This window comes from Acromyrmex echinatior, chromosome 3 (genome assembly GCF_024713525.1).
Source record: "Acromyrmex echinatior isolate Ae372 chromosome 3, ASM2471352v2, whole genome shotgun sequence".
Lineage (NCBI taxonomy): Eukaryota > Metazoa > Arthropoda > Insecta > Hymenoptera > Formicidae > Acromyrmex > Acromyrmex echinatior.
Window position 1 is genome coordinate 16,217,464 of NC_141854.1, and position 17,660 is coordinate 16,235,123.

A 17,660-nucleotide genomic window follows, 5' to 3' on the forward strand; every position below is an offset into this window, starting at 1 on the left:
GTTCCGGGATAACTTCGTGGAAATCTTTCGAATTCTTGGAGAAAGATTTTTTTAATAAATTTCTGTTATAGAGATTACATGAGTTCTTTTCTTTCTTAAAAATAATTTTCTTGATAGAATCTTATTTATAGCATGCGTAACATATGTACTCTCTTGCTGAGAGCAGTCGTTATCTTAGGTATCCGTCGAGCGCGGGAAGTCCGTTTTCGTCGATACAATCTAGTTTGAGTCCGAGCCATTGTTCATCTCTGCCACCGGATCCAGCGGATATATTGCACGCGAAGAAAGGTAAGTCTATATTTAAATAATTATGACACCTTTCTAGTGTACAATGCTAGATCTAGTTTACTCGATTTTTCTATAACGCGACAACTATGAAGAAATGAGATTCTTCGTCGAAATGTTCAATTGTATTGTACAATTTATTAAAGACATCTTGTATTTTTCGTCCATACTACATTTAGACAAGCAAAAGGCTATGCTCGCGTATACGACGAAAGCCTTCGACAATTGTTGGCGCACAATATATTTCGGTATGCTTTCTGTGTTGAAGCGCTGAAACACAAATACGTGCGTACGGGATGAGTGGCCACAGGCGGCAAGCGGGAGAGGTTCGTTTTAATTAATTAATCTGTCGGGCCAAACGATACTAATATCAATGTAATTCCGTCGGTCGGTCCCGCGGTTTGCCGCACGCGTGTGTGCAACGCTTTTCCGGTAATAATTTTCCGGTAACGTTTAAGCGCGGCCTTCGAAGCGTGGAGGAACAGAGAAACGCGAAGCAAATCGGAGCGAACGAGAAAGAAAGAGACGGTTCGGGGTTGGCGGGGGATGCAGGGGATTGCGCAGAAACGTGGTTGCAGTCGACCGACCAACCCACGCGAAACTACTTCGCCACCGACGGCATATTCCTCCCCCTCGCTCCTATCCCTCTTCTCTCCCCCCTTCCCTCCCCGCTCATTCTCTTTGGCGGCACATCAAACGCGTGCGATTTCTTTCCCCCGCATTTTCCCGCCATCATCATCGCTCGCCGTGACGCAGGGTGCGTCAGGAGCAGCGAAGAACAGCTCCCTTGATTTTTTTTTTTTTTTATTTATCACGACGCTTGCCCCGTCGATCTTGCCGATCATGAGGAAAGACTTGCGATTCTGCTTACTTGTATATATGATTTGACGAAATGCAAATTATCTTACAATTATTCTATCAAACAAAATGGAATTGGGAAAAAAATCTCCGGATCGTCTAAGTATTTTTTATAAAATATAATTATATAATTATAACGTATGTTATTTTTCTGGTAAAGTTTATTGAAACAAGTTTAAATTATTTTAGCAATAATAATAAAAAATATGTATTTATCAAATATCAAATATAAATTTACATTTTAATTTGCACATTAATTTTGGCTTTATAACAAAAATAATTTTATGTAAAATGATTACCAAATTTATAGAAGGTCATACATACTTAATAAGTCACATCATATCTAAGCTAACTCAGATCATATAAATCAACGATAAATTTTATCGTTAATTACTTATACGCTATATATAATCTATATATAATATATATAATCTATATAACTGATAACATATATAATCTATATAACTGATTATTTACAACTGATATATTATATAATTCAAAAACTAACATAACGTAGAAACAACTTTTCAACAACTGTTTAAGATCTATCAACGATTATATACTGATAATGTTAATCCCGTAGAAAAATAACGAGTTATATCGCGAGCGCAAGATCTTTACAATACAGAATATTATTTCGTATTACTTCGCGGTACAGCATATTATTTCGTATTCCGACCTTATAGAGAAGGGTAGGAGGGTACGCAATCAAATATGGTAACTGTTGCGAGCGTTCAACCGCATGCGGGCCCCGGGGGCCGGATTATCGATGCGTTGCTGCGGGGGTAGTACCGTTTATAGGATAACCCGTGTCAGGAGGGTTGTTTCATCCCCTCCGTCCTTTTCCCCCTTCGTCCTCTTGCCGTCATCTCTTTTCGTCTTCCCACCGACGTCTCTTCCTCTCTGTCTCTTATTCTCTCCTTGGAGTCTATCTCCCGCGTGTATCCTCCCTAAGTGTATCTCGACTGTTGTCGATGTATCGGTCGAAATGGAAGACTCAACAACGCCCCCGGCCAATCACGCGGCAGCTACCCCCCCGTTCCTCGAAAAAGCAAAGCGAAAGCAGATTACAGCGCAATCATCGCGCGAGCTGCAGGCGCCGCTTGTCCCGGCGAGGGGTGAGATTTTTCAATCTGGCTTGTTTCATACTCTACATCTTAAATTCTAGAAATCTACATTAGAGACTTAAGCTGGTATAATACGTTTTTATTTCAAGATCATCTGAAATAATGTCTTAAGATGTCTGCAATATGACTCTGTGATTAACTTATGACATCTAAATTATATCTAAGAACGTCTTAAATATAAGAACAAACTATGAATACTGCTTTCGAAATTTTTACTTTTCACACGATTATTATTTCTTCCTTAAACTATGTATCTATATTATACATAGTATATACATATTCATTGTGTATACATTTACGTACATTATCTGTAGATCGATTTTTGTACAGTGACTGCGATATATGATGAATCAAAATAATAAATAGATTTTTTAAATGCGTATTAATAAATGCAACGAGGGAAATGCATAGAAAGGATGGTATTTATGAGAGACGATTTTTTTATGTCGATAACGTCGAGGATGAAAATCATTGATACGATCTCCGTTTTTAACGACAGAAATCATTTTAATAAATTAGCTACAGCGCAATATTAAAGTTAACCCTTCGTTGTCGCATCGTTCTAAGCACTCTCCTACATACATACGCTCTTCAAAGAGAGTTATTTAAGTCTTCAGCGGTTCTCCCGATAATGTCGATACTTTTATAACGTCGAAGAGAAAAGAACGCACTTTCTTCGCACTTTCTATAAAGAGATTCATGTTAAAAGATCTAACCCAACAAGGACGAAGACATACTTTTTAATTTTTTACGCTTTCATCGGAGAGCGTCGTTGCTACTTTCATTTCCTTCTTGACGAGATATGGAAAATAGATCAACAGAACAAATTTCCCTTGAAACAATTATAATAGCTCGAGAAAAAAGCTGTAGTTGCCTTGAAAGTGAGGTAATTCTGTCGCTCTTGCAAACTGCTTTTAACATCATTTAATTGCGCAGTAATTATACGGAATAATAAACTAACAAAAAAAAAATACGATACATCGTTACGACATATTTTGTTTTGCTTTTGCGATTTATTTATTTAGAAATTTTGAAAAAAATCTTTAAAAATGTTTTTACTCAAAAATTATTTCTAAGAATCAAATTTAATTAGAATAGCTGGCGAAGTAATCAGAGATTTCATAATTTTCACTTAAATTTCTAAAAATTATGGTTTTTTTTTTGCAAGGAGCATTTACAATCTACATACATGGATTTTTATTTCCCCATAATGAGTCATCTTATCTTTCCCATTTTCATTGAATATTATTTCCAATAATATTGAATAATTGAACGTGTGAGATCGATACGCTGTTAATGCGAGACGTCGTCCAAAAAATATTTTACTATATAAATAAGAATGAAATATAATCAGTTTAGCTTAGATATCATCGCGCACAGCTGTCGTCATGTTGTCGACGTTGTCGAGTTGTCTGGTGAGTCTGATTCACAATGCATCCCGGGGTGGCATTGTATCGCGCGTTGCGCGAGACCAAACGACACGACGTAGAGGCATGTAGAAGAATTTTCACCAGAGGATAGCGAGAAGGGAACAGGCAAGTGAAAGGGAAAAGAAGATAAAGAAAAGAAAGAGAAAAGACAGAAGACTGGCGAGATAAAGGGAGGAGAGAGATAAGAGCGCGCGGAAAGGGTCTCCATCGTGATCGAGGCGAAAGGGGTCGTTGCAGCATTGTTTTTTCACCTCCAAACCCTGCATGGGCGTCACTGCGGGGGAAACACGGGATCTCGAATACCTTTCTACGATTTCAATATCGCTGATACGCATACCGTGTACTACGTGAACATATTATTGACGATGTCGACGTGAGAGGACAATATGATAGCCGGAATTATTTTCGCCAATAATGTGAAATTCCCTTATCTTCGTGCACAATTACGAGGGTAGTTCGAAAAGTTCTCGGCTTGACATAGAGATGGCACCGAGAGAGTATCAAATGATGAGAGTATCTATGATTTTTCTTAAGTTTGATTCTTCAGAGGGCTTCTGAAAAAATTTCAGATGCGGTTAGTAGTTTGTCTGTCGCATCGAGTAAAGCAAACAAGTTTTTGGATATTTCTCGAAAACTTGTTTCTCACACTTCTGTAATTGCAGTCGCAAAACTTTAACTTGAGTTGCGCTTCGAATTGCTGCCACACGCACCGTATTCACCAGATTTAACCCCCCTCAGTGATTTTTTCCTGTTTCCGAATCTGAAGAAATGACTCGCTGGAAAAAGATACTGAAGATCTAAAGATGTTGGAATATGGGTCTAAATGTATTGATTTACAAGAGGATTATGAAAAATAAAAAAAAAATTTTGCCACAAATCATATGTTTTCTATGTCAGGCCGAGAACTTTTCGAACTACCCTCGTATGAATACTTATACGTGAAACTCTTTTATATACAATAATATACAAATGAATTTTACGTAAAACGAAAGAATAGTTTACTTGTACGTAAAAAGATTTCAATCGTCGATTTTCCCATGGTCGATAATTTTCCGTCACTTTTCTAGCCCTCGAGTCTTCATCTTGAATACTTCTAGCCGCGCTAATTCCGTTTTAGTTCCAGTCCCAAAGTCACACGATAAAATTAAAGAAAAAAGTCACAGGTAAAATTTAAGTGCGAAAATGGTTATTGGTTCTGAATTTAATGGTATCTTGCGCATATTCAATCTCTCTAAGTTACGAAAGATGGATTAACGCGCTTTTATCTTTGGCGTCTCTGTCGTATTCGTTCATCACGAGTCTCCCTTGCGAATCCCTTTTTTTTTCTTCCGGATTCTGTCTGCTCATCGAAGGCGCGCGCGTATTCAGCCTTCCGCGGCACATTCGCCTCTCTCTGTCCGAGATGCAGAGGTAAAACAATAATAATGGCTGCCTGCTGCGCCTGGTACCACGGGATCGAGGGTGCACCGACGGCATTATTGTCGACCTTCTTTATCTCGCGAGCCCGATCTCTCGCTCTCCATTCGTCATTCCTTTCGCTTCTTCTCTCTCTCTCGGACTCCTTCGTTTTTCTTTGTCGAATTTTCTCCTGGGTTAGGTATAGATACATACCGCCGCAAAACGATGCGACAACTTTTATCACCGACCGGCACAATGCGGTCTCCGGTTGCCTCCGTTCTAGTTGTCATCGTTGTTACTACTGACGTTTTCCCACTTGTTCTTTCAACTCTCAGAGCTCCGTCAACACCACTCTTCATCGTTTTCTGATTCACATTAATAATGTGAGTTCTTACAAAAATTATATTAATCTCTTAACCTTTAGATATTACCGACTTTATCTTTTTCTAATTTTAAGAATTAGAAAAGGATGAAGAATAAATTGAACCCAGATTAAATTTAATCTACATTGGTAGAAACGGGCATAAATCGAATTAAATTGTATCGAACAGTATAAACACAGAAATAATGAAATTATTAATGTTAAATAAATACCACGAAGAGATGGTCAAATAGAAACATCACATATATTGAAAAAATCTTTAAACAATAATTTAAAAAATAATTATATAAGTATCGTCCTAATTTAACAGAATAATCAGCTGCGAATCTGTAAATATCATTTACGTTAAAATCGTTGTTTTTCCTCTAAGAAAAAAAAATATAGAATAGATAAAACACATTCTCACAACGGCAAAGATTTCATAGAAGCTGTACTTAGCATCACGTGTTTTTGCCTCGTCTTCAATGTTAAATATGAAAAACAATGGTAACCCAATCTATTCAATTAAATAACATTTTGTTATATTTAATTTCCATATATATCAAAATGTAAATTACTCCATTTCTGTGATTAGTTTCAAAATAAACATCATCTATATCGACGTATGCATTTAGTAAATAATAAACAAAATTTGAGTCAAATTTAATACTAATATTCTTGGATTAAATTAATTAACTCCATTGTTTTAATCAAATTAACGACATACTTGACAGGATAACGATAACCTACAGAAATAATTAAAAATAACTCATTGAGTACAATTCGACATTATAAATTCAACACAGTGTTTCTTCGTAACTTGACCGCGAACGGATTCCTTTCCAGCTTCTTCGGCGAAACAGCCGCAGCTTCGATCGAAAATCCCCAGACATCGTCGCCGCATTTTTACGATCGAGTTTGAAATTCGATAGACCAAGATTTCCCGACGTTGCGCAGCAATGCTCCAACCCGGATATATTGCGCGAGGCGTCACAGATGCACACGTTGCTCCGTTCTATTTCAGGATTCCAGTGCTCGATACCACACCCTTGCATTCGACGTACGCCAGGGCATTACGTGGGTGACGTATAAACAAGAATATTTACTAGGTTCCCTCCCCCTTCTCTCTCTCTCTCTCTCTCTCTCTCTCTCTCTCTCTCTTTCTTTCTCTCTCTCTGCTCACGATGACATGTCTGTGTATATGTGCACGTTGTTGCAGCATGGTGGAAAAAGGGGGAGGGGGAGGGTGAGAGAGAGAAAGAGAGAGAGAAACTCTATGCATTGGATTCGCAGGTCAGTGGGTTGTCGCGTCGTGTTCGCATCGCCTCATCTCGCCTCGTCTCGCTACGCGTCACTCGAGCCCCGGTGTCACCGCGGCTCGATTTATCGCGTCCGTCAATCTACGAAGGCTGACCTCTCATCGAGTCTCGGGTTACCTACCTACCTACCTACCTATCCACGTATCTATCGGCCACGTTATACTATGCAGGAGTGCGTTGAAACGCGCGTGCATGCAAGTTGCAAGTTTGCAACGCGCCGCGCTCTCCCCTTTTGTCTTCCGCTTTATTTCCCTGCGAGCGAGTTACACGCAACGCACGATAGCAACTGAGATAGTCAGCCGTTACGCACTATGTTACAACAGTGTGTTCTGGCTATCCCTCCTTCTCTCTGCAGATTTTTTTACAAATTTATTATTCTTTTTTCCTCAGGTTGCTCACTTCTTTTGTTATATTTTTTTTCTTATTTGCTTGTATGCTTTAAAATTTATGAAATTTGTGAAATATATTTCATAAATATAATTCTTAAACATTTTCTTTATCTTTGACTTGTAGGAAAATGTAAAATATATCTTTTCGTTAACTTGTTAAAAATGAATTCGTCTTGTTAAAAATGAATTTTATAATATCATTACGATTCAGTATCAAACAATTCGTGATACAACATAATTATTATAATTTAACAAATAATTGGTAAATGAGAGAGAAGATGGTTGTGGAATAATAATTGCAGACAAAGTTTGCAGAACTTTTGTGGTCTCAATCTATTAAATTAAAATACATATTCGTTAATCATGGAATAATACCAAGCAGTAATGAGATGTACATACTTATGTGTAATTGTGATCGAACTCGCCAATTACGAATCAATCACGTGTAAGGACATGTGTAAGCACACAAGATTTAAGCACCAAGACATAAACAATAATCGGTCAATTACAGTTGAGAATGTAACGTCAATAGTAGCAAATTCAACCTGTTATACCGTTTTTAAACGGGTTTGCACAGATCTAGATTGAATTAATGACGTTGTATGCTCTACTATTGATCGAGCAGAACGTCAACCAGTAGTAGAGCACGTGACGTCATTAATTCAACCCATGTTGGCGTAAACTCGCTAGGACCGAATTAAATTCTTTGCTGCTTACGTCTTATGTCTACTGCTCACTGAACGACGAACGATATCCAATGAAAGCTCTGTTTTTCTCACATGACGATGCAAAGCGGAGTTCTTATTGGATATCGCTCATCAATAGGCATTACTACTTAAAGTTTTTTTGTGCGCTATGACCCTACATAAATATAAGCCACACATGTCACTCCAATATTCAGTAATCAGTACACTCAGTATGATTGATTACAAGAACGTTCATCAAACAATCAAGACATCTTACAATATGTAAACATGAAGGATCTGATGTGAAAATAACATTACATGTACGATACAATTAATAATTTAATAAAATCCTGGCGAGAGACATGGAGTTTCTATTGAAATATTCATTACACACACAATCAATGTTAGTATATTCATATATATTTACGGAACATGAATATCGAACAAAACGTAATCATCGTTCCAAATTAATTATTAGTTATTTACATGATTGGTAATCTGTAACAAGACAGTTGAAAATAGATTGAACATAAATGAAATATATCAATTGACGATAAGTGAATACACATCCAAGAAACTTTACCTATACACGATTTATTCTTTAGAAGTATTCAAAATTGAAAGCATTAATTTATATTATATTGCAATTTTTGTTTCTGAATTTTTTATTTATAATTCTTAATATTTTTAAAATCAGGTTTACATTTGCTATATGTAACGTAAACACATTTTTTAAAAAGAAATTTAAATTGTAACTTATATTCGAAAAAAAAAAAGTAGAAACAAAGTATGTAAATTTCAAGAACGATTTTTCGACCGGATATAATTAATTAATTACATTTTCCAATCGATGTTTTTCGTTCGTTCACGATCTTAATTTACGCTAATCTTTATTTATACAGTATTGTGTAACACGGTAAGCTGCCAGGAATGAATTTGCTTAAACGACGGAATGAACCATAAATTAACGCGGTGTGACGTTTAGATTCCGCTGACTAAAGGTGTGTCGATTAATAATGTACAGCGGTTCGCTATCTCTGTTCCTCTCTCTCTCTCTCTCTCTCTCTCTCTCTCTCTCTCTCTCTCTCCCCCCTCCTTCTCTTTCCTTCTCTCCCCCTCTATCTCTCGTTCTCTTTCATGCTGGTTGTGCAAATTCCTGTTGAGATTTGCGTATCGAAAACAATACGCCGATCCTCTCTCTTCTATCGCGTTCGAGATAGTATTCGGAGGTAATCCCCGGGGATCGAATCCTCATAATCCTCTTTGTGCCCGATATTTCACTGTGCAAAATCGCCAACGCGATATCAACTTCACCGCACTCGTGACGATACGGGAAATTTAGGCTGTCGACTCGTGTCGGGCCGAAATCGCGCGAAATTTTGCGGCAGAACGCGATTTTAGGAGAAAAAAAGGGAAATAAACTCGTCGCGCGTGTGAACGCTATTTTTTCTGTGCGCACATCCCTTGCAGCGAGAGGATTAACTTTCCATCGCGAATTTCTAGTTTACATGGGAAAATGTTTGGGTGTTACGGGAATTCTGCCAAGCAAAATTGCTAGTTAAGTCATATACAGAGTGTTCAGTAATATACATTCAATAAACAAAATAATTCTCTTTTTCCCGAAGATTGAAAATATTTTCTCCTATTTTATATTTAATCATTTATTTGTACGTATCATTTTCTTTCATAATTTCCGAAGTTTTAAATAAAATTTTAAACAGTTTTATTTCTATATTAAATAAATTTACTGTTTAGATATTTTTAAATCCAAACTCATTTAAAATTAGTATTAAAAGGAAAATATTTTATTCGTACAAATTTCTTTCGCTTTATTTCTTAAATTAATGATTCCTAAGAAATTATTGATAATAAAAATCTCTGTCTTTAAAAAATTTTGAACTTCTGATCCTTTAAAAATTATTTCGTCAAGTTGTGACTATTAGTGCACACCCTGTATATACTAACCACACATATCAAGGGAGATATAGAGAAAGCGAGGAAAAGGGCAATTGAGGGCGGGGAAGAGGGTGTCTTCCCCTTTCGGTTTTGTAATTCCTGCGTATGTTGCGCGCAAATCATTCCGCTCGGACCGTTCGCGGTCTCGCCATTACGGACTTTCGACCGCACGCGGAAACCGCGATCGAGGAGAAATTCTTTCGCGATCGAACCAGTTCGCAAAACATGTAACGGAATCTGGAGATGAAATTCCTTCGAACGCGTGGTGTACGTGCGTTGAAACGGTTGGCGTCGCGAATTCAACGCTTCCGCTTCGACAAAGCCGCTGCAGTTCGAATTCTGCGTTAAAATTTGCACAGCATCAACCTGTTTTTCGTGATTGCCTTATCAGTTAAAATACATATAAAGATACTTGAATAATTAGAATAAAAAAATATTTAAAAAATTAATATATGTAATAATATATACTCCGGAAAAAAATATCCTAAAATTAAATAAATATTTATTTAAATAGTGCCAACTAAACATCTATTTATAATAAATAAATATTTACTTGACATTATTCAAATAAATGAATTATTAAAATTTAGTATTTTTTTAGTGCGCTAAGTAAAAAATAATAATTAATTTGTTTAAAATTATATTTTACAAATAAATATAGGTAAACATTTTTTTTCTAAGAATGTAGAACAGAACTCTGCTTATTGTTACAAAAAAATCGAAAAAATGAACTAAAATTTATTTTTATCTATGTCTCCTTAGAAGTTTTAAATATTATGATTTATACTTCATGATTTATACTGTATCCGAGAGAGATTGAATTCTCATTTTTGTTTTTCATTTGTATTTTGTTCCTTGTACTTCATCGTTTGCCAATGTATTCTTTAACGGAAGGTTAACGGAGGGTTAACGGGTTAAGTTTCCTCTCATTTCCTCTCTTCCTTCCTTCTTTGACTCCGCTCAACCTTGCCAGCATCCGTCAACTTGCCGTCGTCGTCATGGAGGGTGGTAATGCGTGAGAGGGTGACAAAGTGGAATAAGAACGATAAGGGTGATAGTATATACGAGCTATCGATATTAGCCTTAATATCGCGTTTATATGTTGAGGCCGCGCACCTCTTTTTATTATAGATTTTCAATGAGTCGTAAGAGACTGAATAAAGAGACGCTAATTACGGACGCGTTTTTCTCCCCCACGTGTTACTACGACTTCGTAGGCCTCAGCATCCGGTCCGATCAGGGAAGGGATCGGGGGTGACGCCTAAGAGGGTGACAAAGTGTCTCAGCAACCACGAAGAGAGAGAGAGAGAGAGAGAGAGAGAGAGAGAGAGAGAGAGAAAGAGAAAGAGAAAGAGGAGGAGGAGAAGCAGGAGAAAGGAGGCGCATCAAGGCGGAGATCTCTTTTCTCGCACACTACTTCCTTCGACCCTTCGACGAGACACACGGGTAGGGTTGACTGATCTGCCTCGTAATGCCAATCGATATATACACGGAGAACTATCATCCGGTGCGACACGTCGACCGACGATCTTTTAGGCAACGTTCACACGAACGAGTACACACTCACCTCGCTTTGTCTACGAAAGACGAGAGAAGCAGGAAGAAGGGCTGAACTCTTCATACGTGACGAGTATGAATAATGCCAAGATATGTGTACCGCGTATAAAGCTTCTTTTGCACGAGCAAAATCTTACAATGGAACATTTGCGATAGAATGACATGTATCGTTAATTCTCTAAAAGTAACGCATTATGAATCAAATAATACTCTTTCATGCAAAAATTTTAGTAAATTACTGTAAGCCTGTTTCTATCTGTTTCCAAAAATAAAATAGTTTCTAATTTGACATATAATTCTGATCTTATTCATATTATTTTTAATTGCAAGTTAGATAAAACTGGATAGATGATTTCATTGTGAATTTTATCGCAATTTATTTTTCTTTCTGTCGATCGCGTAAGACGAGCTTAAGAAGCTACGAGGATCTGCGTTTGGTATAAAGGGCACACCGAGCCTAAATTTCGCGTTTCCACGGGGTTAGATGGGCGGACACGTCAGTGAGAGATCCTCCAGGGTTGAGCCAAACCGCCGCACCCCCGCTTTTCAAGTGAAACACCCCGTATAAAAGAATTCAACCTACGGTAAACGCGCCTTCGGAATTCGTTACAAGTCCCTTGGAATCGAGAGGCTTATTCGTAGTTTTATCACGTCTCTCGCGACAAATTTGATATAAAGATGCACTTAATTTATCGAGCGTTTATCTAAGTGCACATACTTGTATATATGTACTCGAAAATTTGCAAAGTACTATAAATATTCATCAGACAGTAAAATTTTTTTAAATATGTAAAATTTTAATTATTTTATAAAAATATAAAATGACAACATATAAATGAGACAATTTCTACACACAAATTGTATTAACAATACGTTAAATAAGGAAATTTTTATCTTGTAAGTAACAATTGCAACATGTTAATCTCTATTTTACATATTGACTAGATTTTATTATTACATTTTATTACATACCGTGACTACACAATACATTTTTGCTTATAAAGGTAAATTTTATATTTATTATAATATGTACACATTTCTCTTTTTTACATTTAATATTTTAAATAAACCTAATTTCTTCAGTTTACTTAATACATTTCTGTATATTAACAGATTTTTACATTATTTTATTCGATTGACTACATATAAGATTATTGACTACATATAAGATTATTGACTACATATAAGATTATTGACGAACTTTTTATTACCATATCATGTCATCAAATTTTATACTGCGATTCTATTGACATTACCATATCATACCATATCATCAAATTTTGTGATTCTTCAAAAATTGTGACTGACAATGAATTGTTACGTGCGAGGCTTTTACATGGAATCATTCTTATGGATTACATCTTAATTGAAGTCTGTATAATTATGTATCTTTTCTTATATTTATTCTTAATCTTTTGCCGTTGCCGTTATATTCTAACTTTAATTAGTAAACGTTTTTAACATTAATAATATGACTCAAAGGAGGTTGAAACGTCTGTTAATATTCTCTATTGTTTTTATATTATTTGTTAGTTTATTAAATTTAAATTTAGCTCATAGTCCTTTTCGTACATTTATTTTATTTAATACTCTTATCTTGTGTTATTAATAATAGCGTTCCATTAAATTTTTATAGAATTCATAATCATTTTAAATGATGTGAAGAAGAACTCGTGAATTCTGAAAGAGATCTGTTAGATTTGTCTATTATATCTCGCCCAAAATGTCATTGCAAAAATTATGAAAATAAAAAAAATATGTCGACGTGTGGTTATACATAATTGACGCGAACAATGAATTACGTAAGATCGTAACCCGTCGATCAATCACCTGCGATGTTACATAATACTTGAGCATTGCGAAGTCACACTTATCGCGCTCTACTCGTCGCTTGAATTATAGTCTTTATGCGTGCTGAATTTCATATGATTCCATTTCGCGATCGACCTAATCCGAACTGAACAGCGGTCACACTCTGCTCGTTTGAAAAAGAAAAATTTTTCTTTATTTTTTTTTTAATTTTTTTTTTAAATTGTTTAAAATTTCTCTAATACTATATTATAACAATTTTTTACTGTTGAGTATATGAAGTGAAATTATATATTTATATAAATATTACAATTATATAATTTTACGTCATCCTAAAATCATAATTAATAAAATTAATACATAAATATATGAAATTATGACTAAAAATATTAGAATAAACTTAGAGTTCAAAATCAAATCATTAATTTTGTAGACTTATTTTATTATTATTCCAATGAACGGCTGATATACGCGATCGGTTTTTCATGATTCATTACCAGTTAGTTCCATGGACACTGTGCTCCCTTCTTTGAATTTCTATTAATTCAGCGATATTAATCAAAGAGCGACTTCTCTCTCGTTATAGCGTGCTTTATTGTTTTCGGTATCCCCCCCCCTTCTTTCCCCAATTCAATATCGACATACCCTGTGACGCAATTTACCGCTACTACACGTAGTCAACGCACACACACATACATGTGCTCTCGCGTATGTGCATTCACGAGCGATATATGCAGCTTGTGAAAACTGCGAGGGATACGCTGACACAAGGAATAAGGATCACAAAGGCCGACATCGTCGTCGTTGTCGTTGCGATCGAGCGAAAGCAGGTGCCGACTTCGAAAGAGCCGAAAAGAGTTCGACGTGCTTGTCGACGGGGGATCTTCAATCACCGTCAATGGTAGCGTGTATAGAACGCACACATCGGCGTATTTTCCCTGCTCCTCTCTTCCGTTACTCTTCCATTTTTTTATTGTTGTCTTTGCGACCCTTCGCGTTGCGTGGAGTCGCGCGAAGAGAAAAAAAAGACAAGAGGCTTGAAAAACAAAAAAAAACAACGAAAGCTTGTAAACGGAATACTATGGCTGTGTTTCATTATTCACCGCAAGCACTGAAAATCTATAGTATATGTGAATTATAGGTTTTTAGTACTAGAGTGAATAAACGCAGTTCATTAATGAAGAATCATATTGCAGCAATAAAATATAATTGTCGCAAGTCAATCTGTCCATCATACAATACAAGACTTAAAAAATCTAATAATCAAAGTGTCCAATATTTAAAAAAGCAATAACGACAGAAAGATAATCTTGTGCAGTGTATTCTTAATAATAATAAATAGAAAAAACGAAAAATGTAGATACGTTTAGTTCGATTTTTTTAGTGAATACATTTTTTCATTCCTTGTAGAATTTGGCAAATCAAATTTTTTATTTGTTTAATTTTTGTTATATCTGCTCCAATAGTCTTCAAAATTTTTCTCTGAGCATCTTTTTTTGCATTCCTGCAGTTATATTTTTGTGGAAGTCCAAACACCCACATTTCTTCAATTCACTTGAAAATTAAATTGTTATCCTGCTTTACTTTCATATTATTATTAAATAAGTATATTATTATTAAATAAGTATATTATTATTAAATAAGTTTTTTTATTAGTGGTTGTTATGTCTCTGGCAACTATATTAGGTAATCAAATGTCTATACTGATGAAACTTTTATTTCTATTATGATTTATTGACGTATTTATCATTTTGACATTTACTACTTAAATTTAATTAGAAATATATGACAAACAGCAACTTTTGCCACTAACAACAAAAACATTAAGGAACATCAAGAAACTTTCAGCAACAGTCGGTAATTTTTTAAGAAACCTAAAACATTTAACAAAAAGTTTCTCATTGTTGCTTCGATAGAGACATACTTTACATTGCTGTGCAAAATTACAGCGAATATTCTGTCGTTAAACTACTTTGAACTGGCCGTGCACGAAACGTCTATGTTTCTTCCCTCGCGAATCCTGAGAACTCGAGCTCGAGGAAGACATCAGCTTGGCCACGTTCCCAGGGCACTGCGGGGGCCTCCCGCTATTTTCTTAAGCCAGCATCGTGCAAACCGACTGAACAAACGGACGGCCCGCGGTGTATGTCTATACACGCGAAAAGTACGCACGAGTCGCCATCGCCTTCTCTCGTAACCGCACAAGAACCGCGAGAAAGTTACCCTCATAGACGCACGGATCGACGTCTACCACCACGGGGGCCTGTGTGACCCCCAGCGTCTTTTCTTAGCGTTTTACCCTACCCTTCTCCGTCGCCATCTCTCTCTCTTTGTTCTCGATCCTTTTGCAATTCATTTTTTAGCGTTCCCGTGCACCTCTGTCTTTTCCATCGCATTCTCTTCAGGTGCTCCGAAATTGTTATCGACTCTCATGACTGATAGAATCTTTGTTCCTCGCTGATCAAGATCATTCACGGTGAATGACTTCTTTTCTGAGAACTATTACACCGCGAACAGGTTGGTGTAAGATAGAAAGAGGTGTCTGTCAAAAAAATACTATAACAATAATATCTGATAATTTTTTGGACAACAATAAGTGACACTAGATCGACATATAAATATAATTAAATAGAGAAATGCCTTTCGATCTAAGTTAGATCTTAGTGTTTAATAATATGATATTTTATTATGAATTTATATCCAATTCTATAAACTGAGTAATTTGTTTGTTTTATTTATTTATTATTTTCTTGTTTCAAATGTTATCGAAAAAAATCACGAAAAAATCAATTTATCTTATTTTATCACTCGAAATTGTTTCGGTGAAAATGATAGCATTTTGGACGAAATTAAAGAGAATTGCACAACTGCCGATCGATATTTTGATATGTATTATGTTCTCGCTAAATTGTGTAAGATAATCTCTTCTCTATCAACGTTGCTAAAGCGCGTGGAAGAAATTATATGATTACCAAGAGAACTCACAAAATATTGTACCAGTTGGTACAAGAGGCTTATCTATTTATACAATGCAATTGAGTGGTGAAAAAATTAAGAAGATAAATTTTTCATTTCTATATCGCGTACAAGTTAAAAGATTATTTATTATTTATTATTTAGGATTTTCCTTGCTAAAGAGATCGAATATATGATTTAATGATTTAAACATAAATTTTAATAGAACATTTCACAAGCTTTTGATAGATCAAAATTTATAAATTAAAAACTATCGATTTTTCAACTTTTTATTAAAGAATATTCTTCATATCAGTTAGGAGAAAATTGTCTTCAAAACATTATGAAAAGAGAATTAAAACGCTAAATAATTAGGAGGTGATCTCGTTTGTTAAGAATTAAAAATTAGGATAAAGATTTGCAGTAATCATACGAAATTCAAGTCATCACGGAAAAATGAAGCATTCCGCGAAAAAATAGCGAAAAAGGGAGGAAGAGAACGGGAGAAAGGGAGGAAAAAAAGAACGGCACGGCGCAACTTCCCGAAAAATTAATATCCCGTGGGAAGGAGGGTGCACCGGCTGTTTGGCTCTCGGGGACGCTTCCGTGCTCGGCGGGGTGCAGAGGAGCGAGAAAACGACGGATGGCGATGGTGCGGGGAGCAGCGAATGAAAAACCGGGAGAAACTTTGTTTTCCAAACCGATTCCCTCGCGCTTCCGGCAGGGAACGATGATGGAGGAGGCCAAAGGAGCGCGCAAAGGAATTAGACGCATCTCGCGAACCAAAAAACTCGTTTATGTAGAGATTGCCTCGATCGTCATGATGTTCTCGAGTCGATCGGCTCGGTGAGATTTAATTGGGCTTGACCACTTGACCGGATTAATTAATCAGCCGATTACGTCTATCGAAGTCTCGGCCTTTCGGTGAGGACGTTCATGCTTCTTCGGGCTATTTACTCCACCAGCTACGCTGGAGGGTATCCCTTTGTTCGGACGGTAGCTCAACTAAATTCTTAAGGGTGGTTTGTGTTGCTGGTGGACCTTAATTAAAAGTTCCCGCCAACCTGGTTCGCATAATTACGTTCGATGTGGAGTAGCTCGTAGCACAGCTGGTGCAAGTTGAAGTTGCGATTTTCATTGTTTCCAAGATGCCTCGCCAATTACTTTATATAGTCTTTTACATGATTTACTTCATCACCAAGAAATCATAGTTTTTATCTTATATATATATATATATATATATATATATACGTTTTTAATTAATTCAACGCGTAAATCAGTATAAAATATTCCATGTGATTTCGTCGTAGTTGCACAAAGGAAAAGGAATTTCCGCAAATTCGCACATGGAGAGAGAACGATTTTGCTGAAAAATTTAACTAGACAACGTCTGAAAGTAATTTTGTTATACCATTAAAGTTTTTAGATTTTTCAGCAAAATCGTTCTCTACATGTAAGACCGTAGAATTACATATATCTCCAATCCTAAACAAAGTCGTAATCCAAAATGTGTGAATATTTCACGGAGAT

The 17,660-nt window shown here is 36.1% G+C and overlaps 1 protein-coding gene across 4 annotated transcripts in view; it reads left to right on the forward strand.

Annotated features, from left to right (window-relative positions):
- Positions 1 to 17,660, forward strand: part of LOC105151262 (paired box protein Pax-6) — a 96,321-nt gene that overhangs the window by 49,600 nt on the left and 29,061 nt on the right. For 3 of the 4 annotated variants that reach the window (XR_015544503.1, XM_087404386.1, XM_087404385.1), the window contains exon 6: positions 167 to 288. Coding sequence is in view for 3 of the 4 variants with exons in the window: in XM_087404386.1 (XP_087260512.1) it covers positions 167 to 288 (122 nt within the window). In the remaining variant the exon portion in view is untranslated. The remainder of the gene's footprint in view (positions 1 to 166; positions 289 to 17,660) is intronic. The other variant, XM_011064882.2, reaches the window with a different exon arrangement.